Below are 27,047 nucleotides of genomic sequence, written 5' to 3'. Positions count from 1 at the left end.
ACATTTGTTAACCCTCCCCCAATAAATTAAAAGCCTCAACCCTTGCCCCATGGGCTGTTAATTTCACAATTTCAGAACAGTACAACAGTACATTATGTACATAGTAACGATGCATTCAGTCTATCTTCCACGACAGTGAAAGTACAGAGGAAAATATTATAAAATCATTACGTGTTGACTATGGCTCATCTAAGGGTCTTTAATCCCTTACCCAGGGGTCATGAATTTTACAATTTAGGTAGAGGGTGTAATGAATATTATTACCATTTATTCATTTTATCTCCTTCTGCTGTGGATGTAGAGAAAACACTTTTCTAAGATAAAATACATTTTACTATAATTATGGTCGACTCATTTTAGGCCTGTCCTAGGGCCTGAGTCTGCGACACAAGGGCAATTAATTTCATAATTTTGGTGAAAAGCTTCATTGCTATCATAGCCATGCGTTTAGTTTATCTTCCACTGTTGTGGATAGAGGGAAGAAGATTAAATACATTTTCACCATATAGCCATATTGGCCCCGCCCTTGGGCCTGGTCCCTGATACAATTAAGTTAGAAACTTCATGGATATTAGACGCATGCCTTCAGTTTATCTCAAATATATAAAAAAGTAGAGAAGAAAATAATCTAATTTTCATACAATTTTCACCATATGGTCTTATTAGCCGCACTCTATGGCCAGAAATTCTGAATTCCTGGATTTTACAATTTTGGTAGAGGGCTTGATGGCCATCATGCTCATGCATTTGGTTTTTCGACATTTGTGGGAGTAGAGAAGATTTTTGAAAGGTTGACCTTTTCACTATTTGACCCCCCCCCATGAGGCCCAGGGAGTGATATTGTCATAAATTTTAAAATTTAGATTTCTTTTATCCAAGATTCCAAGGTGCTTTCAAACAAAAATGGTAATAACTGGCCAGGTAGTTTTCAAAAGAAAGTTAGAAATGTAAAATTGTTTAAACACGAAGGACGACGCACGCTACACGACGACGGACAAAGACAAATTGCAATAAGTCATCTGAGTGCCCTAAAAACCAGTCAAAATGTCACAGCTTAGACGAAATAAGAAAAATTATCCTTGTTATTTGACTATTATTGAAATCTATTTCAGAGAGAAATTATTGAACATGACAGTTATATGTCAAAATAAAAGATAACGGTTAAAACATTTATCATTTACAACTCATTTTAAGAACAATTACAACATAAAATAAAAAACAAAAACTTGCGTTATGAATAGCACGTTGACTGACAGCGTGTCGAATGCCATGTTCTAGAAATGCAAAGGAATGTATGATCTAATGCACATGAAACACGTCTAATATAGAGGGCTGTTCAAAATATTATCATTGAAATAGCGATTGCACATGACATTTCTTTAGTAAATGTAAACGAAACATTGATATAATCACCAGTTCTGCAATTTTCACCAGAAAAGCCAAGTGGACACAAACAGGTTTTGACCGATGTATGACCATCACAAAATCCACCATTTAAACACATTCTACATGCGCATGAGCCTTTTTCTGAAGAATAATTTTATCTTAAATCTATACTCTGTGAATAGTGCAAAAAAAGTTATATCAATTGCTTAATCTGAAAATTTCGAAAGCTTACCGATTGAATTCAAAATCTCGACTGTATAACATCTTTTATCCAGTTGTACACCTTCATCTCTAAAATAAATTGCCAAGAAAATATATTTAATATTTAATTGCAGATTTTGATGATCGAAAATAGGAAAAAAGATATTTTGTTGAATCCATTTGATGAAGTAAAATGTGTACTTCGCATTACATTTTTCAGCATACTTGTATCTATGATTACAAACCTATATTTAGATGTTAAACAGGGTATTTTTGAAAGAAGTTGATAAAAAAAAACTTTGTATTACTCATTCATATTATAAAAAACCTATAAAAAATATGTGCAATTTTATTTTAAAACTCATTTTTTAGAAACAATGATCATTAAAACCTGTATGAACATTAGGTCATTACTTTGTAAGAAGCACATGAAGGGGAACAATTTGTTGTAGCGGTCCGGATTATTGAACTTGGTATACAATGTTTTCGTGGTACAGTTTATCTTTCAAACAATTACATTGCATGCTCAAATATGCCTCAAGGAATTATGAGTACTTTACACTAGGAAATATTCGCCCTTGTTGTCAGTTGGCGAATTTAAGACTGAGCATTATCAAATGTCTCAAATTATCTTTCTTTAATCAGAAACGTGTTTGTGCGAATTCATGAGGGCACGAAACTGTTTGCAAGTGTAAAAGGGCGTAAATTACGCGGGGCGCCAATAACACTGTATACTGCAATTCCAAACATGTACTTTTACAAAATTTAACATACTTTTCCCGAAGTAATTAAGTAAACTATTTAAAAAGTAACCCATTTTTGTCTTTAAAACAAACAAATTGTCATAAAAAGTGAAGTGATAACAAGAAGCTTAAAGATCTTAAAGGTCACCTGAATACCATAATCCATACACAGGAAATCTCGTGTTAAATCAAGCTTCATACTGGAGTCTAAACCTTGATTTAAGAAGCCAAAATAATTACAGTATGGTTATAGCCTTCCTTCCCCCTGAAATCTTACCCCAACTAATCTATAGTTTTAGTGAAAAACTTAAATAAAGTTTATGACTGGATATTGAAATAGTGCAAGAATACAGAGGGGAAATAGTTTCCCTATAATTTGTTTACTGTCTGCTTTTATATGTTTTCAGCAAAGAAATATCTTGAAAAGAGTTTTATGTTATTCATAATACTAAAAATGCACTTCGCTAACAGAAGAACTTAAGATGCCTAGTAAACAGGTCTCACCTAACCCCCTCACCCTTCCCAAGTGACCGTACAATAGAGTCCTCTACTAAAACGCACATTATTAATGTATGATGTGCGAGGCACGGCTTCAGACGACTGAAAAAATTACAATAGGTCACCCGATTGACTCAGATGATCTAGTAAAAAATAATTTTTTGAAAAAGTATAAATGTGTGTATTTTAAAAAGTCAAAGACTTATTTACGAATTCGATATTTTTACCAAAAAGATAGGTTTTATATACAAAAACATAAAAGTAATATACCCCTCTAGGTAAAAACACATTGTAGCATTGGTATGCGTGTCCGCTTTCAATGAAATATCATATGTGCATGGTGACATGGTTTGGTGTAGAGGTGGCATTACAAAAATCTCCAAATTCTTATCGCTCTCAGATTTCAAAACTGGGCTGCAATAAAAAAGAAGTTTAAATATATTCTTATAGTAATTTAAATGTAGCAACGACCAATGGAGAAAGAAAGAGGTTACCAGCTTTGTTTTCTGTAGTCGTTTTCGGCCCATAGATTAAGGTGACAATAACTTCCAACCAAACATTGAAATAAGCTATCAGTCTCAAATGTTGGCTGTACAAAACGAGGTACATCCTAAAATAAAATATAAAATTGTTATTTCTATCGAAGCGTATCAATACAAGCTGACATTGGGGATGGTTTGTTTGCTCTATAGTTTGTTTATGACTAATCACTTCATTACTTACTGTTAAATGTTTGTAATAGCTTCCTGTAAAAAAAAAATACTATTTTCATTGATAAGACATATGCGTGTGGAAATTCAATTTGAACATCTGGAAAAATGAAAAATGCCTCACCATTTATAAAATTCACTTGAAAACATATCTCATCCTCAATCCACGTCTGCCTTTTTAATGTAAAAAAAGTTAGTTAAAAAAACATTTGGATGGATATTAAATTCTTTGTAAAAATAAAGGGTGAAATGTGGGAATGTTTGTTGGACATTTGTTATTGTAACTTCAAATTGATGATTGTTTTATATTGTAAGATTTAACCGAGTATATCAATGGAAGACATTTACCAGGATTTATCAAGAGTATCTAGACAGATACGGGCGGATCCTAGGGATTTCTTCACGACCTCTGTTACCCCATGTGTAATACATGTACCTTCAGCAGATATTGTGTTTCCCAGTGTTAATTTTGTGATTTGTAGAGATGGATCATAATAGCCTAAAGCAACTTGAGGCCTATGATACAAGGAAATGAAATTACATAAATCAAAGCACTAAAAACTCGTAACTTCAGCCTTAATCTTACATAGTATAATCTTTTTTCAAACATTTATCTACTCACTTGTTAAAGATACTTTTGGTAAGAGTAAAAGGAATAAGGCATGGAAAATCCACATAGCATATGACTGACTTCGGTATAGCAACATCTGAAAACCTTGCCTAAAGTTTAAATAACAATTATGGAATTAAGCTACAAGGATTCAATACTCTTCGTGTAATTGTTATGTTTTGTAAATTGAAATAGTTGATGAAGCATGGAATTGTAAATATGCAAATTCTGTTCCTCTTACATTTAAAACCACACCACAATCGAAAGTTGTTACTTGAGCTTATAATGTAAGGTTTCAATGATATTAAATAAATATACATTGACTCCAAAGTTATGTAACGTTAAATAAAAGCAAGTTACCCCGGTTTTCATTGCGTTTCGCAGATTTCCGTTTGCTTCTGGAACAAGAAAAAAAATAACTAAAATAAATACATATATAGAAATGTTATGTTGTTCATGTACTATGCCTAAAAATATAGTTTGATGCAAAATGCACGAGCTGAATGCTGAGTTTTGTATACCGATGTGTTTTATTAAGTAGCTGTGGCGTTTGACTGTTACCATGTCCCTAAAATAATAATTTCAGCAAGTATTTGCTCTTTTAATTAATGTTTTGATTTTCATTTAAGTTGCGGCAATATAACAATCGACAAACGTCTTTGGGTTTTTTTTTTCTCAATAACTGAGGCACGCTTTCCTTTCCGAGGAATTTCAGAGTTGTTTAGCAGACGGAATTTCAATTATTTTTCCCCGGGTGATTTCTTAATCTAGCGTCATATAAAAATGCATTTTCATTATTCCAATGTAACAATTGATTTTAAAAAAAGAAATATAATAGTTTTATAAAAACGCTTTTTGTATTTAATCCCGTAAACAATGAGGCATTTTGAAAAGATGATTTTTTAAAAAGTTTTGATGTAAAGAGTATGTGACAACGTTTGATGTATGTAAAAACTACAACACTATTTCACTGGCTACTGTGGTGTATTCGGTAGCGTACTGGGCTTTATTGTTCTAATATATGTTTGTAGGCATTCCAAATCCAAAAATGAACTTTCCCAGCGACTTATGAAACACAGTATTCATTTTACTACCAAAGATGTAATAGTTGTATGAATCTACCGTTTAATATACGTGTTATATGTGCGTTAAAGACGCTGCTACTTCAGAGAGACGTTCAGTGTATCACCAGCTTTGTAACTTTGTGTCTTTTTTAATCATACGTGAGAGTTTATAAGGAACCACTCGTGGGTTAATCTAAGAAAACAAATATATAGATAAATACTCTCTGAGCAGTTGGTTCCTTTGAATCCTAGTCGACATACACATGACAAGGTTTGGCTTTTCGAGTGACAAGCAGCGTTGTTTCTGCAAAGTGATGAATTGCTGCACTTCTCTTGATATCCTGAAACCAGAATTTTAAATGATAAAAAAACATTGTTAATGTGAGCTTTAGTACAACATGATTTTTTTACTCATATTCAGGATATGATCATTACTTATAATATAATTTCAATAGTTACCAGCATCGACATCACATCTAACTCCGGTTTTTCCAGGAGGACACACGCATCTAAAGAACGATTCTGAACCAACAGGATCACAAGTTGAACCTTTGTGGCACGTGGCACTCGACGTACAGGGCCTGATCTCTATGAATTACGATAAACAAGGGTTAGAGGCAAATATTTGTCATGAATAATGCTGAATAGCTTACTTTTGAAACTAAACAGCTGCATTGTTTCATTTTCACATGTAAATTTATTTGTCTTACTTATTTCACATAACTTTCCAGTGTAACCACGAGAACAAGAACAGGTAAATCCTGACTTTGCATTAAAAACCAAGCAGTGTCCACTGTGTAAGCAAGGAGAAGACTCGCACGGATCTTTAAAACAAGAACAATAATCTATGGATTGTTTTTAACTGTACCTTTGTCAATCATAATCTGAGCTTTGATTCAGACGTGCTCACTGTCGATACAAAAGTGACAAATTTGATGAGTTGATGTAAAAAGCTAGTTTACATTTTGTAATGACAAACAAAACAAAGGAAAGTCAATATTTTAAGACCAGTTCTCTGTAACTATCAAAATAGGTTGGCCACGCATAGAGAAAAAAATAAAATTTTATGACATATTTTTGTAAAGATAGGTCATTGATTGAGAAATGTAAAATTAGTTTTTGATAATGGTCCTTTGTTGCTATGGAAACGGAGAACAAACTTCCGCCCTATTGTCATTTTTGAAAAACGTGTATTCATGATGAAATGAAGTGTTTAAATATATTTATAAGTTTTAAAAATTGTCAAAACAGTTTTTTTCTATAAATTGAGTTCAAAATGATTAAATTGCTTAAATTATTTTAATTTCAAATCTATTAAATATCATATTTTTAATTCCAAAATTTTTTATATAGGGTAAATTTTGTTGGTTTTTAAAGATAAAAAATAAAAAAATCGCAGCCATTTTAATAAAGTGTGACAATTAAATATGAAAGACCAATATGTGAATATTATAAAACATATAAATTATTGGTGGGCAAATAAAAGACGTAAAAGATATATAGCCCTAAATGTTTATAAATATTCAATATTTGAAGCATTTCTTGATACCTAGTTACTCCCCTTTGATGAACTCTCTAGTGTCTGGAGGTGCAAATTGTAGTTGTAAACAAAGTGTTTTGACATTTCATCTGTCGTCTGTTGCGGTTGTTGGTGTTTACTTGAGGAGAAGAAGTCACAATGAAGAAAGAAGGTAATTTCCAGTTACAATTACGTATTCTTGAACACATTCCCATATTATCCTAGGTCTAATTTTGTTGCAAACATAATTTTAAATTTACTTCCCAAGGCAATCTCTGGTGTAATATGATTCTCCATATTTTATGATGAATTTAATAATAAATTATAAGACAGGATTGTGCAACAATTATTCAATAGATTATATTCAAATAAAACCAGTTTTGAAGGACAAAAAAAATATGACTTCGAAAGAGAAAGATATTGCCTATACATGTAGGTCTATAATTGTGCAGTCTTTTACCGATACATACTACAAGTCTAACAAGTTCCCCTTTATGTATAATTTGAATAATGTTGGTTGCTTATTTTGTAAGATAAAGTTATCTTCTTTTTTTTAAAGTATTTGCCATGCAAAATGAATGAGGAAAATAAGTGTGACATCGGGAGACAACTACAAGATTCCCTACAGTGTTCAGCTTCTAAAACACCTTTAATTAATCTTGATGAAAACATTCAAATTATTATTTTAGCAGAAATTTTATTAACAAAATCTAATTTCACCAGTAAACTTAATATTTGTGTGGATCATAAAGAAATTATTCTTCAAAATGTATCAAAACGACAAAGGAGAAAAAGGTGTGGCATTGGAGATACACCTATTCTCAGGTTCCATCACCAAGGGAAGGGAGCAGATAGGCATGTTACAGCAGATATGTGTTCAAATATACATCAGTCCATTGGAGTTATTATTCAAGTTGGAACGCGTAAGTATCTTGATACATGTATACAATATTTGTCATTATCATGAAAAGCTGAAGATAATTTTCAAAACCACAAATTATGTACATGTACAATGTACGTGTTCTGTATTGTTAATTTGAATAAATACTAGGGGAATCCGTGATAGTGTTGAATTAACTGATTTTTCTTTGTTCTTTAATTTGTTATTTTTCATTTGTCTATCAAATCAAGCAGTCAAATTTTTGGGCAAATGATGATTGATTCAGCATTTTTTTAAATTTCAACATTTGTGGAGTAAACCTTGCTATTTATACATTTTAATATGATTTCCATAAAGAACATACATCTTAGCCTATGGCACTAATAAAACATATTTTATATAGTTTTTCTTGGTTGACTCCTGATGACTGCATGTTCTCACTTTTGTAAAAGACATGCACGCATGGTTTTCATGTTTAATTTATATTAATTCAGCAATGAGTACAAGACTTTTTGCATAATTAACGGCCGTATATTGATTCTTATTTACAGCTATATGTAGACTGTGTAGAGAAAGAGTTTTAGAGAATCATGACGATGACATAGATCAGAAGGTAATCATTGACATCATAATCGCAGCTTCTCTGGCTTTTCCAGCAGAGCTAAAAAAAGTCACCTCAAATGTATTAATTATGTAGGACTCCATGACAACCCCCTTTTTATAATACCAAATGTAAATATAACACATATATCATAAGTTGTGATGTGAGTAAGACTTCATTAAATTCAATGGTTTTACCAGGAGACTAATATAAGGTTGTCTATTAAATATATCGGTACTTAATTGATTAGAAGTGAGCTAGCTCCATTTTGTGTAAAATTTCAACATCTGTTAATTTTAATTGATACATTCAAAGTGTTTTTCCAAGCTCTGCCCAATAGGCCTGAGAAGGTGCAATTGACATCACAATATGACTTTATGACCATTAAAGAAATCATCACATCAATTCCCATAAGGATAGATATTTACAAAAGTTATTACATGTATAGGTGCATAAATTTTGCTCATTCAACACTTTTGGCTGTTCACCTATTGTATTATTAGTTACATAGTCATGTAGTGACTGGGTACGGGATGATACCTGGTTAGTTAATTCCGAGCCGGTTGTGAAATTTACTAACCAGGTATCATATCCTGTACCCGATCACTACATGACTATGTAACGATTATATCGTCCCGTCTGCCTTTGTGTTAATGACATAAAGATAATTAATTCATGAAAATCAAATGTTTTAAAACAAAGTTACGAGTTTCAATCTGGGTGCAAAACCTGACGTCACAATACTCTAATAATGACATCATAATGCTGAAGGGGAGATATATTTCGTACTGACTGTGTATGGAATATACACGATGTCCATGTGACTGCTGTTAACCAATGATTTCCTTACAATTTAGCAGCAGGTAAGATATATAATGGTATTCATTATTGCTATTACACGGTTTAACCATAAATAAATCATTTCAGGATTTGGAGTGCTCAACTTCTGATCTTAAGAGAAAAGGAAGAAGTTTAGACGACCTTCCACCTAAAAGATCAATGACTATAGTGAGTAGAGTAAAAAAATATCTATTTGACTTATGGTTCTCAATAATTGCATACTTAGATGTAAGCTATAAATAGCAAGGTAATATATGTTTATAGAAACTTATTTTAAGGCATTGGTTAAATGTCATTCGATTTTTCTATGTCAGTTTGCTATGATCTAGTAGATAATTAAATCTATCTACTAGGCTTAAACACATAGCTATACAAAGAAATTGATTAGAAATCTGTTTTTCTTTCTTAGTTTTCTAATGATTTTACTGTTCTTGTCAATAACTTGTATCTTTCTTTGCTATCCACATGTCTGCAGATTTAAGTTATTCTCATCTGAAAACCATGAATCTAACACTTGGTTAAGAAAGATGAATTGCATGTGATTAAAAAAAGGAACACATAAGCATTGGATGTTACTGTGTATGGCTACCAGGCACAATAACTAAGGGTTCAGAGTTATTTTTAAATAAAGATTAAAAAATCTCTCTCTCTCTCTCTCTCTCTCTCTCTCTCTCTCTCTCTCTCTCTCTGCCTGATATATTAAAAAAGAAGTAAAATGCAATAAAGTAATAATTGTGTAAGCTGAAATAAATGGTCATGTGTCTATTCTAAATATCAATAGAATATATGTTCAGAATGTCATATTTACTTTACAAATTAACTCATTCATATACTTTCACCACTTTGATTTTATTTGTTCTGTAGAATGTGAGTTATGCATCAAGTCAGTCAAGTCAGACAAGTCAACAGTTGACAGGGAGCCAGGAAACCGATGACTCAACTGTTCAACAAGAAGAAAGATTTGAAAAACTAAATGACTTTCTGACTGTGTGTGGAGTAAGTCCGGTGAAACGTATGCTGAATAGAATGCAGGACTCAAGTGAAAGAACTCAGAGAAGATACTATGTAAAAGCTGACCAATGTGTTTCCTTAGTACTTGATACTATATTTAGGGATGAAGACTCTGATAGCATTAAACAACATTTGTTTAGTGGAGTGGAAAACTTTGAGGAAGACAAGGAATCTCCGGAACAGTTTTTGCAAGCGGTTGCAGATTCATACATGAAAGCAGAATCTTGGTGTTTTCGACGACAGCTATTATCTGTAGTTACTATTGATTTCTCCTTTGAAGAAGTTTTGAAATATATTCCAAATCTTACAAGGTATCGCTTTTACACAGCTAAAAAGCACATGAAGAGAGATGGAATTGGAGCACCAATTATTCCTCAGAAGCAATACCGCCTCAAGTATGAAGACAGTCAGTTGGAGCATTTCATTGACTTCATTACTTCAACCAATATTATCAAGGATTTGCCATTTGGAGAGAAAACACTTGTTCTGTCTACAGGAGAAATCATAAAGACTCCGAATGTTATAAGGAGCCTGGCACCAGCTAGTGTAGTGAGACAATATCAGCAGTTATGCAAGGAACAAAATATGGAATGCTTAGGTATCTACTTTTGAGTTGTATTTAAATACAATGCATTTTGTGTATACGTTGATTTCCTGAATTTTAATGTTACTAGTACATACATGTCATATGACTTCTCATGATTTTTTATGCTCTCACTGTGATGCTACTGCAGAAAAATAATATACTAAATACTGGATATTTGATTTTAAATGAAATTCATTGAAAAACATATATACACATGTATATTACAATAGAATATTAAATTTGGAATAGAAAATGTAATAATGTTATAAAAAATATTTCTTCTGGGTTTATGTTACTATTCTGTATTTCTTTTTAAGGGGAGAGTACTCTGTTCAAGATTCTCCAAGACTGTCGTGCATCTGTTCGCCATTCCTTAGAAGGCCTGGATTATTATGTTGTGGAGGGAGGGCAGGCATTCAGTGACCTAGAAGATGTCATTACGGATCTTGATCTTACCATTCAAGAAAAACAGCAGATCACTTCCAAACTTCTAGCAGCCAAACAATACTTGAAATCTGAGTACAAGGTAAAATGCATTAAATGTCTGAAACATTCCATTCTAACGATAAATCCTTTCACACCCAAATGTTTAGAAGGAATTAAATTTCATTTATCATTTGCTCTCAGTTTACAATATTAATTAATATTTCAGATGCACATCACTTTGCAATCTCCAGTGGCTTATCACTGTTGTTCCTATGCATTAAGTGATTCCTCAGATTTCTTCCACAATCCATGCACAGACCATGAACATGACCAGGTATGCATTGACTGTAAGAATTTGGATGATACCTTACAGTTAATTTTGGAAAAGACAACTGCAAGAAACTGGGACAACCAAGATGCATTTCTTTTCAAGGTAATCATTCTTGAACTGATTTTTTTTCATAAAATTCAACCTTTTTGTCAAATTTTTGTGAAATTTATTCAAGAGTCATCCACACCCTGAGAAAAGTTCTTTATGCAAACCAGAACTTATTATTATTAATTATAATATTTATTTAAAAATATGGATTTCTAGCATGTGCTCGACTTGAAAATGACAAAAAACTTTTAAAACCTTATCACTATTCATGAAAACAATATATATATATTTATGTTCGCTTTTACAGGTTGAAAATGCTGTCTCAAACATATGCGAGTTGAGATGCCATATCATGAGATCCAAAAATCAGGAACGTGCACAGCGGACTATAACACAGTGCTTGGATGATGGTGAAGCATTCATAGTTGGAGATTGGGCCATGAAATTTCTTCCCAGGAAGTACAGAGAAGGCCAGACAGATTGGTTTGCCAAAAGAGGCATCAGCTGGCACATCAGTGTGGTTTACTTGAAGGGAAAACATGACACAGAAATATTTACATGTGTTCATATTCTTGAAGGTCCATTTTCCCAAGATTCTTCAGTCACTGCAGCTATCCTAGTTGATACTGTTGCAAGTGTCCATGGAATTTCAAAAGTAAACTTTTGGACAGACAACGCAGGATGCTACAAGAGCTCCCTCACTTTTTCAATACTTTATCAAGAGCTTGGAAGTCGTCTTCACTCGTTCAACTTCTGTGAAGCTCAGGCCGGTAAAGGAGTGTGTGACAGAAAGGCATCGCATTTGAAATGTTCCATAAAGCGCTACATCAATGAGGGACATGATGTTACTTGTGCTACAGATATGAAAAGAGTAAGTTTTTGATCACCTTAGCAAAAGTAAACTTGAAGGTCTAGGATTATCTTTTTAAATCCAGACAGTTGGTATGTCTGAAAACACTATTGCAATTTTGTAGGCTATAGATTCACAGCAACATGGACAGTACTTAGTGAAGGTTGTTAGCCCTACTGTGGTACTTGACGGAGACAAGCCCATCCGAAGTATTCCATCCATCACAAAATTTCACAATTTTGTGTTTGATGCCCCTGGCCTCACTGTTTGGAAAGCTTTCGAGATTGGGACAGGTATATAGCCAAACCTTGAAAGTTAATACATGTACTAACGATAGGTTACTACTATAAATACTAGTTAGTACTAATAATAAAATATATTTAGTATTTACATTGGAAAATCAAAATCAAGGTATTACATGTATTAGTTAAGTAAGAAAAATATTTAATGTAAAAGTTTTTCAGTTTTATAATTACTTTGATACATTGTAATTTTTCAATTTAAAGAAAAATTGCTTCTCTAAGAAAAGGGTAAAACATTTCTTAGATTCTCAGACAAATTATACATGTAGTGTTTGATACTACATGTACATGTATATATTTAATTTTTTTTTTACAAGAAAATGCCACTGTTAATTAACATTTTCATGTATATATAGTTTACATTTCCTTATTTTCAGGAAAACAGTATCCTTGGGATTTTCTCATCCAAGGTAAAATTAGCACAACCCCTCTTAGAGTTTTGTTTGATGCCGATCTTGTGGCCCCAGCAGATGTGGTGGAATCAGACACAGATTCTGATAATGGTATATTATAATTATATCATAAATAATTTTTATATATATATCAATCTATATTTATATTTATAAATGTGAAAATAAAAGTACCCATTTTACTTAAAAATAAAATATTTATATTTAACCCATAGATAGTTTCATTGTAAAGGATGTTCAGTAACATTAAACTATCTTTCATTTAAGATGAAACAGACGAAGATGTACCAGACGTTGTACTTAAACAAAAGAAAGTGTTTGTGTGCCCAAAAGAAGGATGTATGAGCTCCTTCAGGACTTCGTCAAATCTTGATGCCCATCTTATTGTTGGTTGCAAAAATGATCATGCTGCATTGCGTTCCATGCCAGATAGGTGCAAGCTGAAGTATTGTTCAAAACTGAGCTCTGGAGCTTTCTCATCAGCTAATAGTCAGTTAATCTCAACAGAAGTAGAGGTTGATGACTATACCCCACCTTTGAAAGAAATGGGATGGGCACTCAAAGTCCATAAACCAAAAACGAGATTTACAGAAGACCAGAAACAGTTTTTATTGGATAAATTCAATGCTGGTAAAGTAACAGGAAGAAAAGAAGATCCATTAAAGGTGGCAGAGGAAATGAGAACAGAACAGAGAAATGGACAGAATCGATTCAGAAAGTCTGAATTCCTAACAAGCCAGCAGATTTCCAGTTTCTTTTCCAGAAATGGACTTAAGGAGAAAAAAATGGACAGAGACGATGTATTGGCAGCGACAGAAGAGGAAAGATTATTTCTGTTTAAAAATGAAATCTTGAAAGACCTTTCATAATATTCATGTCTTTTATTCAAATAGTAAACAGCTATATTTAAAAGTTCATCAAGAATATAATCTTGGTTGCTACTGTATGATCAAATTTTCTAAGATGCTTTCACAGAAGATATAATCACTTACTTTTAATGTTGTCATTTATTAGCTATGTTTACATTTGAGGAATTGTCATAGTATGCAGAATTATAAATCAGACCACTTTTGTAGAAGCACAATCTTAAGCTTGAACACTGATCATTGTGATGTCATAAATATGAAGTCTTGACTTTAAGTCAAAGATGCGCCTAAAAATTAACATTTTGCTTTAGTTTTGTTAATATAATCAATGCAACTGTAATTGTGAGTATTGTAACAAAATTGATTTTACAGAACAGAAAGAATTTATTCTAGTGTACCTAGCAGTATATACTTTGTAATACCATTCTTATTTGTATTTCAGAGTACAAACTCTTGTCGGTAGTCATGATCGATACATGTATGTTCTAAATTCTACTGAGGTTTGGGTGTGTTCCAGATATACTTTACCATGCCTTTATATATTATTATATTAGATTTGTGTTTCAAACACTGTCATAGTTAGTCATATAACTGGTATGAAGCTTAACCTTGTTGAATTTATAGAAAGATTCTGTATGCTGCACTGTATGATCCATGAATGAAAGCTGTTATTTGGCAAAATGGTGAATCTAGGTTTGGGAGAGGGAGATGTTCAAGAAAATTTTTATTATACCTTTATTCATGATTATATTTTTTAGTGTGTGTTTTAAACACTGTCATAGCTGTTTTGATGTGAAGCTTAATCTTGTTGAATTAGAGTGTCAAAGATTTTGTATGCTGCACTACATGATCCATGTATGAAAACTGTTATTTCACATAATGGTGAATTCAGGTGTGGGGGGGGGGGGGTGCTCCAGAATTGTTTTATTACTGACACATTTATAAATGATTATTGTTTTGATCATTGCCTTAGATGTTTACCTTGTTGAATTACATGTATTTATTGAAAGATCCTGTATGACACACAACGTGATACATGTATGAAAATTGTTACATGTATTTGGCATATACATGAATTGGGGGGGGGGGGGGGTTGTTGTTCCAGAATTATTCCATGAAACCTTTTATTTATAATCATATTTTTTCAATATATGTTTCAAATACTGTAATATTTGTTCAGCTGTAAAGCTTAAATTGGTTTCATTATTGTTATAAAAAGATTCTGTATGATGCTACATGATACATGTATGAAATCTTAAATTTGGCATATTGCCAATTTGACGATTTTTCATTTGGTTGCAAACAACATTTGTAATTATTTGCCCATGAATATTTCTAATGATTTCCATTTTATGTAGCCTCTAGTTTTAGATGATGTAAGTGATATTTCTTGATGATCCTGCATATTTCTTTTATTTTGATCCAACTTGATTCAATTTTTTCATTTTTTTTTCAAAATTTTCAAACCCTATTTTAGCAACTTTAGTACTTAGTATTACAATGTTTCAAAATATTCATGCAAAATATAAAATATGTCAATCTAAAGTGTTGGTATAGTAGTTTCAAAAAATATTAGTAATCAGGGTTCAGTATGATGCAGGGGTGTAAAACAAATCATGTAAGAAGCCTAGTTTTTACAAAATAGCTATGCAAAAAATCGGCCATATTGGTCAAAAATTTTGCATTCCTGTTACCATGGTAACAGGAGAGGCTGAGAAAAAAAAATGGTCATGCATGTTAGTTTCAACCTAATATGATACCATGTGACAAGTTTCAAGAAATTCTGAGAGATGCTGTGGCCACCCTATTTTGAATATGTGTGATTTTTACAGAGAACTGGTCTTAAGTAGTTTATGTAGGAAAGACTTAACTTGTATTCATTTTAATTGATAAAAAATATCACCACACTTAAACTTACTTGCTTTTAATACCGTGATGAAGAGACATTTCTGAGTGAACGTTTTACTAACAATAAAAAGATAAATGTCATACATAAATCTGAAGCACAGTATAAAAGTTAAATGAACTACTGTCATGTAAGTTTTTTTGTCTATCGGTGTCCTTATGTTTGTGTTTTTATTTGTACATCTTATTAAGGCTTACAGTATGTCTTGAAAAAAATTAATTAGGCAATTCTTTTGAATAAATGATGATAAATAACGGTGATAATTATTATTATTATTCGTGTATTGATGCGGAAAAAGAATGCAACGGGTGAAAAAAAAATTGAATATTCTATTGGAATTGATTTTGATTTAATCTCACCAGTCGACTGCCCTTAGACATATATATCTCCTTCCTAACCGCCTTGGTAGGACCGTAACATCACCTGATATTGCCTCAGTCATCCCCACTGTTTTGTTGCTGTAGCGAATTGTGACATTCTCTTCGCTATTGGGCGCGTTTTCAATATTGGTAATACTCCTAATTGTAATGAAGATAAAATAATGAAACATTAAAATGATATAAATACTAGTGACAAACACCAACTTATCAACGATAAATCATTATATTATGCAGGTGAAATTCGTGAACTTTTAAGTTTGAATTTTGATATTTGAAATCAAAACCTACTGCGTCTTCTTTCTCATTCCTCTTTTTCGTCAAGATTACACATTATATTCAGATAATCGATCGTAAAAAAATCCTTGGAATTTTGAATGAATGTAGTTTGGACACAAAAGTATTTTTAAAAATATATTAGCATATTTCAACTTAAAATAAGTAAATTTTATTGAAATTTGCTATGTTGTAAAGATAATTTAACTCAATTGCTTACACTGACAAAATTAATTTTTTCTACGTATAATCGAGCTCATTCGAGATATCAGTTCAGGCGAGTTGAAAACGGCTAAACAAAATGTGATCGGAATATTTCATTTTAAAATGAATGAATTTAGAGAAGACACCATTACCTGCAATTTGTAGTACTTGCAGATACACTGAAATTACACGGCTGATTTTGAACGCACGTTATGTATTCGCTCTGAGGGAAAGACAGAAAGTATGGACGAACCTAAAACAAAGAAATACATAGATATATGTTTTGATGCATGCTTTTATGATAAAACAGGAGATCTATAAAAATGTTTGACAATTGAACCAGGTGATAATAAGTGGTTAAAAGGTTTCCTTTACAACATGGGCATTGTATTGCTTACATGTAAGGCACTTGAAATGTACATGAAAACAGTTTTAAAATATTAAGACTTTTGGTATTGTTGTTTTAAATGTATTTTTCAATATAGAATCCAAATCCATAATTTATGATCACTATATATATATATATATATATATATATATATATATATATATATATATATAGAGGATATCTATATTGTGTGATTTTATATTTGCTTTATCCAACGAGTTGAAATGGTGTATATATTCACGAGGCTTGCCGAGCGAATATATCCATTTCAACGAGTTGGATAAAGCAAATATAAAATCACACAATTATAGATGTTCTATTCATCTCATACAATTTGATTTATATAATGAAGCCTTTGAGACAGTCCCTTATATGACCCGAATTTATTTTTTTTCAAAGATTAAAAACGATGATGCAACGTTGTGTTATCCGGTTATTGTGACGTTGCGCAATACAATTTAGTACGTCATTTCTGAGATAAATCTAACTGTTTTAATGTAAAGTATCACTGAAATAAACCTTGAAAATTTTTTTTAGCTCTAAATAATTTTTCTTAGAGCTTATTTATTTGATTAAATGGAAATACTGATCAGAAGACTTGAATGATCAAGTTTGTTGACATACACAAAGTTGCGAATGCACGTTAGTTTGAATTGACTCAACAAGGAACAGTTGTTGATGTTTTATAACACAAACACCAGCCTAATAATTAGGGATTGAAATTAGTGAATAAGGATGCTTACTGGTGGTGGAATCAAAGTCTTATGAAACATTATTTCGGTAAGGTCTTGTATATAAACACAATTTGCACAACCAGTACGCTCTGTTTCCATCGCGTCGTCAGGATGAACTTGTTGATATTTAACGTAATTTGCAGTTTTATAAACTACACAAAGCAAATTGAAAGTTTGAATGGGGCTAAACTTATCAAAAATCTTGACAAACAAGAAAAAAAGGTCTTTTGGTTACAGTTATGTATAACTTTGTAAAAAAGAGTTGGGTGGGGGGGGGGGAGGGGGGAGGGCTAAGCCCCCCCCCCCAATAGCCCGGGTTCTGACGCCTATGCTACGCAGTTATGTGTTTTCCTTCATATTTGTAAGTAATTGAAGTCTTTTACAAAATCCATTTTATATAACTTATTGTAGTTGTTATAGTTATGTTGAAAGTACTAGAAAATCTTCGAAAATAGGTCACTGAAGCGTTGAAGCGAGGGCTGTGTCAAAAGTAGTTCCGACCGGAAGTATTTCATATAGCATTACCCGTGTGATATAGCAAAGGTTTATCACACGGGTAATATACACCACACGTATGAGATATATATATATATATATATATATATATATATATATATATATATATATATATATATATATATATATATATATATATATATATATATATAAACACAAGCGAAACAACAAAGTAAAAAAAATCATACCAGTTTATAATCAATGGATAATTCGGTCGTTTCTGAAAAACAATAACAGAGATTAAAACACAGAAGAATATGTTTGGGCCATTCATACCTCCAACGAGTATGATCGTCGTCCCTGTGACGTTTATATCTTTTATAATTTTTTATTCACAGATTAATATACAAGTATTTGATAAGATTTTTCTAGAGTCTCTTTAAACATTTTAATCAAGCTGTTAATGCAACACTGATCTTTAAAGATTATAATCTCAATATATATTTTAGGGAAGGGGTGAAACAGAGCTTTAAGATTAAGTTCATCTCTTCGATGTCATGGTTACAACAAACATAGATTAAACTTCAATGCATCGGGTTCCTTGCAATGCCAATAATAAATTTGTACATATATACAAAGTGTCTATCACATCGACAATGAAATTTAAATTCCAATTCAAAATAAATATAAAAAAAACTAACTTTTGGAGCAATCATTTCCAGAAAATCCAGATCGACACATACATCGAGGTATAGAGGAACTTCCGTCGCAGAATCCGCCATTGTAGCAGAACTCTCCAGAGCAGGGTCCCTTTACTGGTCACATGAGATACAATACCACTTAATATAACTGATGTTAAGATTAGAGCTTTCAAGAAGACTTCTTTTCAGTAAAGAGAATAATAATTAAGTAACCTGTTAATTTTGGAAGGACACGAACTGCATAACACCTTGTGTCTCTTAGGATTTGAGTGCTTAAATAAATAAGACATACGAAAGGTTTAAAAAGTCTTGGTATAGCTATGTGTATACATGTATATAAAAAAGACAAGAAACTACCGGTAGTGTAGACTTTAGTTAGATCACCAATAAATCACTAAAATTTAATATAACTTTTAACAAATAAAAAACACAACTTACTAGCGATATGGTATATTAGTTGTGTCAGAGGACAAAGAGAAACAAACATTAAGATCTGAGATGTTATGTATCAACATAAGGCTCTCATATACGCAGGGTTGATTGGTCGTATTCCGAAGCGGAAAGACATAAACTCCATCGTCAAAGATTTTGTTTACCTCCAATAGTGGACTGTAAATATCGCAAATCAAATATTGAATCAATAAAAAAGTTGATAGATCAAACACAATAATTAAACTCACCATTGTTTTACTCCGGCTTGACTTCTTGCCCATAAATTGACGTAACAAGGCTCATTTACAACACACTGTAAAACCGTTGCATTTGGTGGCGTAGGGTCGACGAAATATGGATCTGACTATAAATATGTGAAAGTGAATTTATTCATACTTCGTCAAGTTTTGTTGACATGGAATTTGATTATCTGAAATTCATTTCAAGAAATTGTATATTATTTTCCTATTTCAGTAGTTTGAGGGATTGCATCATTTGAAAATTTATTTCTAGTAGAATTATTTGGCAGATTTATATTTTAACCGTATCCCCCCCTCTCTCTCTCTCTCTCATTCTCTCTCTCTCTCTCTCTCTCTCTCTCTGGTCATAGACTTTCGAATCATTTCTATTGATCTGAAGTGTTAATCATTGGCAGGGTCGTTTTTAGTTATCTTATTATTTTGATATTGACTTAAAACCTGTTGGCCTTATGTTAATTTATTCTCAAAAGTTGCTAATATTCCTCTGAAATTGCAAATTGGGTCTTCATAAACTTTAGAAACAACGTCTACCTTAACATTTTTTAAACTTCAAATTATTACATTTTCCTGTCAATGTATGAGTCTTTCAGAACGGGTTTTACTCAGGATTTGAGCTCTCACATTCGGATTGATATAAAGTTTACTGTCATTAGTTCAATTTGTTCTAAACACAGTTTTTGGTTTTAATGAAATGAATTATTATTGACAAATCATTTGAAAGTTTTACAATGTTATGGAATTAGGCTAAAACAGACTGTATTAAGACAGAAGAAATTCGGACAAGTTTTTCGATTTTGTTTTTATTTAAAATATAATTGGCAGTATGTAGAATATCAAAAGTTAAGATTTATTTGTTAGTCAACATAATTTTGCATATTTACTGTTAGTTTTATCCTACCTTTTTCATTTAGATAATCGTATGGAACACACTGCAAACATTTTGAAAAAGATTACAAAAGATAGGACACCATATCTTAAAAGTTTGACCATTGGCCTCGTATAAAGGTAATGCCACAAAAATAATGCACTATGATTAGTTTAATACATAAATGTTTTAGTATTATCATTATCAAAATTTTTTGATAAATTGAAAGAAAAATGTGTAGGGGTTTGAAAACTGATTTAGGAAATTTGGACTGAAATAGTTATAAAAATTCTCAATGAAAACCCAATGCCTTGTATTTATCGTGACACTGTCATTAAAAAACCAAACTTAATTGTTAAAAGAGTTTAACAGTTTGTATTATTTTCACAATTAAGAAATATCAATCAAAGTGTAAGATTTTTAGGGATTTTTCTTAATTTTTTAAAACTATTCAATGGCCATTAACTTAAAAAGTAGGTCAATGACTTTTTTTTTAAAATGAAAATATTACACTTCAAAGAAAGGTTTATAGCACAAAATAGATGGTTTTTCATTATCATTAGTGAATTGTTTTCTATTTTGAGTTAACTTATCCCTTAAATAAACTAAAATAAATATCAAAATAATTTATAAATGTATAAACTGGAATATGATCTCACATTTTAACGTCTCCTGATGGAAGCTTTTACTTTGTGCCTTTTTTTTTTCGGGGGGGGGGGGGGTAACAAAATTTTTAGTCATACTTTTTATAAACAGCAGCCAACAATTATTTTAAACAAGAGGCCCAATGGGCCAGATCGCTCACCTGAGCAACACTCGCTTTATATGGGCGTTCAAAGGATATTTTGCCATGTGGCCCCTCAGTAGATTATTCAAAAATGAGTATCCGAATTTTCACTTATTTTTGCATATACGTAATCTTTGACATATTTACCTTCATGAAATGCCATTTTTACCTAAAATAAGATCATATGCAATATAAATAACTAAATTTTTAGTTGGTGTTCACAGTTAACTTCATGTTCCTTTATTTTAGCCACCCCCCATCACTTTATAAAACGATTAAAATACATGGGAGCATAAACTCCTTCCACTAGTTGCTACTTATTGTATTTTAAAAAATTCTATATGTGAAAGAAGACAAGTGTACCTCAATGCACCAGAATGAATGCGCTCAATTCCTTAAATTAAAAACATTGAAAAAGTTTATTGGCCTTCTCCATTATAGACGATTGTCATTTACCAGGCATGAATTCATTTGGTATGACCTTTATTATCTTTACTCACTTGATTGAAGAAAATAAACTTAACTGAAAATGTTGTCACATACACATGTTAAAGAGCTATAATTCAAATTAATGTATTGGCAGGCATGTTGCTCTATTGTACAAAGGCCCATCCATTATTTTCATCTTTATTAAACAAAATGTGTACAAACAAAGATGATTTTCCATTGCAAAATTTTTTAAGAACACCGATAATGCTTTTATCCTCATAATAATAATGTGTCAGGCCTATGGAAACTGTTTAAAAGGCATTGTTTTCATTTACTTGTGTTCGAAAAACTATCAAAAATTTGTGTAGATTTTATGCAATTCATCGTTGAAGAAGGGGCACTAGAAAGTAATTACAGCATATCATCCTATTAGCAAGACATTTCTATTGATCAACCAACTTTTCAGTGTCAATCGTTGAATCACAAGCAAGATACTTAGCTTGATTTGAGTCATGTTTTTGTTCACATTAGTTTATTACATTCAACGTAGGAAATTTAAACTTGGTATTTCCTATTCAGCATAGCTGCATTTAAAATAAAAACAAACTAAAGGATGACCTCAGCTTTGTGTACAACCATATAGTAGCATTGTGCGCAAAGCTGTTTCTTGCTTATAACTCGAAGCTTGACTCTCGGGTTAGTAAAATTATAGGAATTTGTAAACAATTAAACCAAGAAAAAACTGCACTTAAACAAAGAGAAAACTCAATTTATTTTTCGTCATATATATATACTTTAGTTATACATTTCTAGCAGCGAGAATAATCTCCGTTTAGATTGAAATTGCTGAACATCTTAATAGAACATGTTGCATTAATCAACTCTTACGTAGAGATAATACCGAATTACATGCACCACCATAATTTGACCCCCCTCCAACCCATGGTGGCCTCACCCTATCCCCTGAAATCATGGTTTGAAAAAACTAGAATGAATCAACACAACCTGGGGATGCTTCCACACAAGTTTCAGCTTTTCTGGCCAATTGGTTTTTGAGAAGAATTTTTTTAAAAGATTTTTCGCTATTTATTCCTATCTCCAATTCGACCCACCCATTGTGGCCGCACCCTACCCCCGGGATCATGGTTAGAACAATTTTGAATCTAAACTACCTGAGGATGTTTCCAAACAAGTTACAGCTTTTCTGGCACACTGGTTTTCGTTAAGAAGATTTTTATCTTTGTATTCCTATGTAAAAATTTCGACCCCCCCCCCCATTGTGACCCCACTTTACCCCCGGGGATCGTGATTTGAAAAAAAAATTGAATCTACACAACCTGAAGATGCTTCCACAGTTCCAGCTTTTCTGGCTAACTGGTTTTTGAAAAGAAGATTTTAATGATTTTTCTCTATACATCTGTATCTAAAAATTTGATCCCCCATTGGGGCCCCACCGTACCCCCGGGGATCATGGTTTGAACAAGTTTGAATCTAAACTACTTGAGGATGCTTCCACACAAGTTACAGCTTTTTTGGCCAATTGATTTTTGAGAATAATATTTCTAAAGATATTTCTCTGTATATCTCACCTCAGGTGAGCTAACAATTATTTATGTCTCTGCTACATGTACACGCACTTAGTATTTCCATCAGCAAAATTAATCTCCGTTTAGACTGATTAGATAAGAAAATACTTACAACTAGCCTAAAACACATTGCAGTAATCAACTATTACGCAAAAACCATGCCGTATTACTACTAAAATTTGTATTTTAGTTGTTTAAGTACCGTACCTGTTAATGTATCTTCTTTTCCGCAAGTAACAGTCAGCTGTGTAACTTTCCGATGTTTATATTTGATTACAAAATGCAGGCGATAGTTCCCCTAAGTTACAAACCGTTATTAATGAAATCGAAACGAAAATCAAAACAAGCTAAAACCACCGTCAAAGGTGAAAATGTCAACGCATTGGAATATTTTATTTTAATTTACTTCACAAAATCGGCATTAATGTATCTTGCACGTTTCAAATATTCCTTTCGCACGCAAACTGTTCCACAACAACCAATTTCATCTTTGTCAGATTGACCATTTCTTATAAGTTCAAAATGGCCGCTTCTTTGTTTTAAAGAGGGTTTTGAGATATGAAATACCGAACCCGAAGTAAAACTGATTGACCCTCATTCTCTCTGTCTTATTATCATTTCCGTAAATTACTCAAATTTGAAACAGAATTAGCCCCTAATTTTTGCAATTTATATTTTCCTTCCCATTAGGATAATTTATGCTAAATTGACGTTGAATTTGAACCAGTAGTTCTTGAGAAGAAGATTTTTAAAAATGCACCCCCCCCCTTTTTCTACAGTTTCAAGGTTTTCTCCGCTTTGAATACAGATCGGACTTTAATTTGTGCACTTTATATTTGTCCTCCCATAAGGATGCTTTGTGCCAAATTTGGTTGAAATTGTAGAATGTCAAAATGTAAAAAGTTTACAGACGGATAGACGGACAGACGGACGACGGACAAAATGTGATTAGAATAGCTCACTTGAGCTTTCAGTTCAGGTGAGCTAATGATATACTTTACTTGTACTGTTTCCAAAACATTCCCTGTAACAAAAGTAACAAACAAATTAGACGAGAACCAGAAGATGGAGATGTTGACTAAATTTCACAGTCCAACATAAACAGGAGTATGATGTGTACCTGATACGACATTGATCTGGAAGCAAATCTCATCCTCGATTTTAGCAGTTCTGATAATAGAAAAAAAAATATAAATCAATCATATTTCACATACTGACCTATAACATGAAATATTAATTCGTGAAATAACGTAAATTACTTCGGATTAGCAATAGAATCCAGACATATTCTTTGAAGCCCCAATTGGTGACCAACGACCGTCACGGTTCCACGAACAATCCCACTGGTGTTTACTGATGGTTCAAGTTGGAGTGACTGAACATCTAAAGTTTCGTTCGAGAATCCCGCCACAATTGTAGGCCTAAAAGATTTGCTAATTATAAAAGTTTCTGAAAGATGATCAAACCTTTTTATATAATTCGAAAACTTGTACGTACGCTGAGTGTACATTTCGTGTGATACTGATAGGCATTACACAGGGTGTATTGATGTAACATGGAATGCTCTCGAAGAGACCCAAATGTGTGAATTGTCCCTGTAATAAGGCACTATATATGCATTTGAAAAGCACACAGAATATGACGTTTTATGACATAAACTACATTAACTTTTTATTGAAATATCTTACCCCGTTTTCGACCATGTCTGTTAGATTTCGATTGATTTCTGTAAATGTATTTATCTTAATGTAATTTTTGAAAATATTTTGTAATCTATATATAAAGTCATTGACCAATAGAGACTAGGGACTGCAAGATCTTAGAAAAATCAAATGACCTCTTTGGTATCAAACTTAAAACCGAACTTCAATCAATTTTACATTCTCACAATATTTTTTTAAAGGTTTTTGTGGATACAAGAGTCATTTTTTAGTCATTGAAGCAAGAATCTTTCAAACTTAAATTTTTCTGCTTTCTCAATTTGTTGATATAAGAAGATCCTTACAACAAAAACTTACCAAAGGCGCATGTTGGACCCTCAAATCCCCCACGACAAAAACAACTAGGCTTGCCATTATTTGAGACACACAGGACGTTGTTATGACAAAAAACTTTACTCTCACAAATCCCTATTAAAATAAATATCTTACGTCGATGAAACCAATAAAACTTGACTATATTTACAAATTTAGATAAATGAAAATTTACTTTAAAATAGGGGTTGTTTTTGTTGTTGTTGTTGTTGGGTTTTTTTGTTTTTTTTTTTGTTTTTGTTTGTTTGTTTGTTTGTTTGGGTTTTTTTTGCTGCAGCAGAAAAAATGTTATTCGAAGACAAACAAAACACGGATACCCTTTTCACACCGTGCTCCCCAGAATCCTTTCCGACAATGGCACCGAACATTTCCGGTTGCATCGGTCTGACAGTATCCTTTATTCAAGCAATGGTCTTTCTCACATTCTTAATTCAAAGCAAGAAAAAAACCTTTAATTAAAGTAGATTATCAGAAATTGACAATGCGGTTGTGGATCGATGTATCTTATCCACTTACGATCAAGAATATCGTTGGTGTATATTTGGTAACATCTTGATTCTCCACGTGAACTGTTAAGGTAAAATCAATTCATCAATGCATTTACTGCCACTAAATTTTCATGAACAATTGTTAAATCAATTCAACAATGCATTTATTGCCACTATCTTTTCATGAACAATTGTTTTTAATTGATCCGATCAAGTATGATTACCAAATCATGAAGCATATTGTATTCGTTCCAACTGAAGACGTGTTTGTATGAACAACTTCATATCTACATAATCCAGAAACGATTATTGGGTTGAAAACAGCAGTCCATGGGTCACTTGTGATCAAATCTGAACTAAAAATCAAAACATAATAAAAAATTTAGTTTTTTAAACGAATCTGTAATTTCAAATCTTCTGATGTGCTTGGGGCGAATTTATCAAAATTTTCCATTAAAAATGTGATAATATATGTAATTGTAAAATTCATTCATTCGATATATATAATTAACTATCGAATAAAATGCCTCTTTTAATAATATTAGGTTTCAAAGTTTTCAGTTGGAAAACAACTTTAAACGGATGACGATAACGAAAATTATTGTCGGTAAATCGTGCGACCGAATATTTCATATACCAGAGTATTGTTTGACTCTCATGAACGCCACTTAATCACATGCAAGACAGTTTAACAGTTAAAAGAAGCTTTAAAAGACAACCGATTATTCTAATTATGACATCTATATAAATAAAAAATATAGAATACTTGCTTCTTCAACGGTAAATATTCTAAAATTACCAGTTTCCATTCGTTGTTGCAGCATACATATAAAAATGGCAAGGGTGCCATCTTTTGCAACCAATAACTGACTCTCTCGGAGTTGTTGGTATTGCAAAAGAACAGTTAGAATATAGTTGTGACATCTGTATTGATAAAAATAATAATATTAAATAATAAAAGCATGAAGATATTACAAGAACTGGAATAATTAAGGTACTGATTTTTATTTCATAACATGCAAACTAAAAAAAACAACTCAGAATTATAACAATCCTTCAATACCGGTATCTTAAAACCAAAATTTTTATAATTTACAATTTCAAATTATATATAATTATTTTTGTTGAAAATGTTGAAAGAACATTTCCTAAGAATAATTATGAAACGCATGCCATGTTATAAGACATTTTTTTTAAGCTAGTTGTCAATAAATTATGTCCTTTCTTGCTAACTATTGTAAGC

The 27,047-nt window shown here is 32.0% G+C and overlaps 2 protein-coding genes across 3 annotated transcripts; one reads left to right on the top strand and one right to left on the bottom strand.

The window, feature by feature from the left end:
• Positions 1 to 210: 210 nt before the first annotated feature.
• Positions 211 to 26,730, bottom strand: LOC105338764 (sushi, nidogen and EGF-like domain-containing protein 1). Of its 2 annotated transcripts, XM_066088011.1 has the most exons (18): positions 26,604 to 26,730; positions 26,029 to 26,160; positions 25,833 to 25,885; positions 25,634 to 25,741; positions 25,302 to 25,412; positions 24,972 to 25,009; positions 24,781 to 24,878; positions 24,543 to 24,704; positions 24,404 to 24,453; positions 24,285 to 24,307; positions 19,605 to 19,720; positions 19,363 to 19,533; positions 19,138 to 19,196; positions 18,925 to 19,038; positions 18,472 to 18,503; positions 16,798 to 16,898; positions 15,801 to 16,306; positions 5,923 to 6,036 (listed from the first exon to the last, which is right to left on the bottom strand). In XM_066088011.1, exons 1-17 carry the CDS (start codon positions 26,726 to 26,728, stop codon positions 16,144 to 16,146), a joined length of 1,656 nt encoding a protein of 551 aa, XP_065944083.1. In that variant the 5' UTR covers positions 26,729 to 26,730; the 3' UTR covers positions 5,923 to 6,036; positions 15,801 to 16,143. The 2 variants fall into 2 exon arrangements, with proteins under 2 accessions (XP_065944084.1, XP_065944083.1); XM_066088012.1 differs by lacking the exons at positions 16,798 to 16,898; positions 18,472 to 18,503; positions 18,925 to 19,038; ... (11 more) ...; positions 26,029 to 26,160; positions 26,604 to 26,730 and adding exons at positions 211 to 1,274; positions 1,414 to 1,527; positions 1,619 to 1,677; ... (7 more) ...; positions 5,434 to 5,553; positions 5,672 to 5,800 and having other exon boundaries at positions 15,801 to 16,098.
• Positions 6,730 to 14,165, top strand: LOC105330894 (uncharacterized). The gene is made up of 11 exons (XM_034462596.2): positions 6,730 to 6,903; positions 7,291 to 7,654; positions 8,163 to 8,224; positions 9,140 to 9,220; positions 9,917 to 10,661; positions 10,967 to 11,175; positions 11,302 to 11,508; positions 11,762 to 12,325; positions 12,429 to 12,597; positions 12,984 to 13,109; positions 13,284 to 14,165. The coding sequence occupies exons 2-11, from the start codon at positions 7,306 to 7,308 to the stop codon at positions 13,883 to 13,885; spliced, it is 3,114 nt and encodes a 1,037-aa protein (XP_034318487.2). The 5' UTR covers positions 6,730 to 6,903; positions 7,291 to 7,305; the 3' UTR covers positions 13,886 to 14,165.
• Positions 26,731 to 27,047: the final 317 nt, after the last annotated feature.

This window comes from Magallana gigas, chromosome 6, assembly GCF_963853765.1.
Source record: "Magallana gigas chromosome 6, xbMagGiga1.1, whole genome shotgun sequence".
Lineage (NCBI taxonomy): Eukaryota > Metazoa > Mollusca > Bivalvia > Ostreida > Ostreidae > Magallana > Magallana gigas.
The sequence above is the reverse complement of the archived record's forward strand: the minus strand, read 5'-3'. Positions and strand labels throughout refer to the sequence as shown.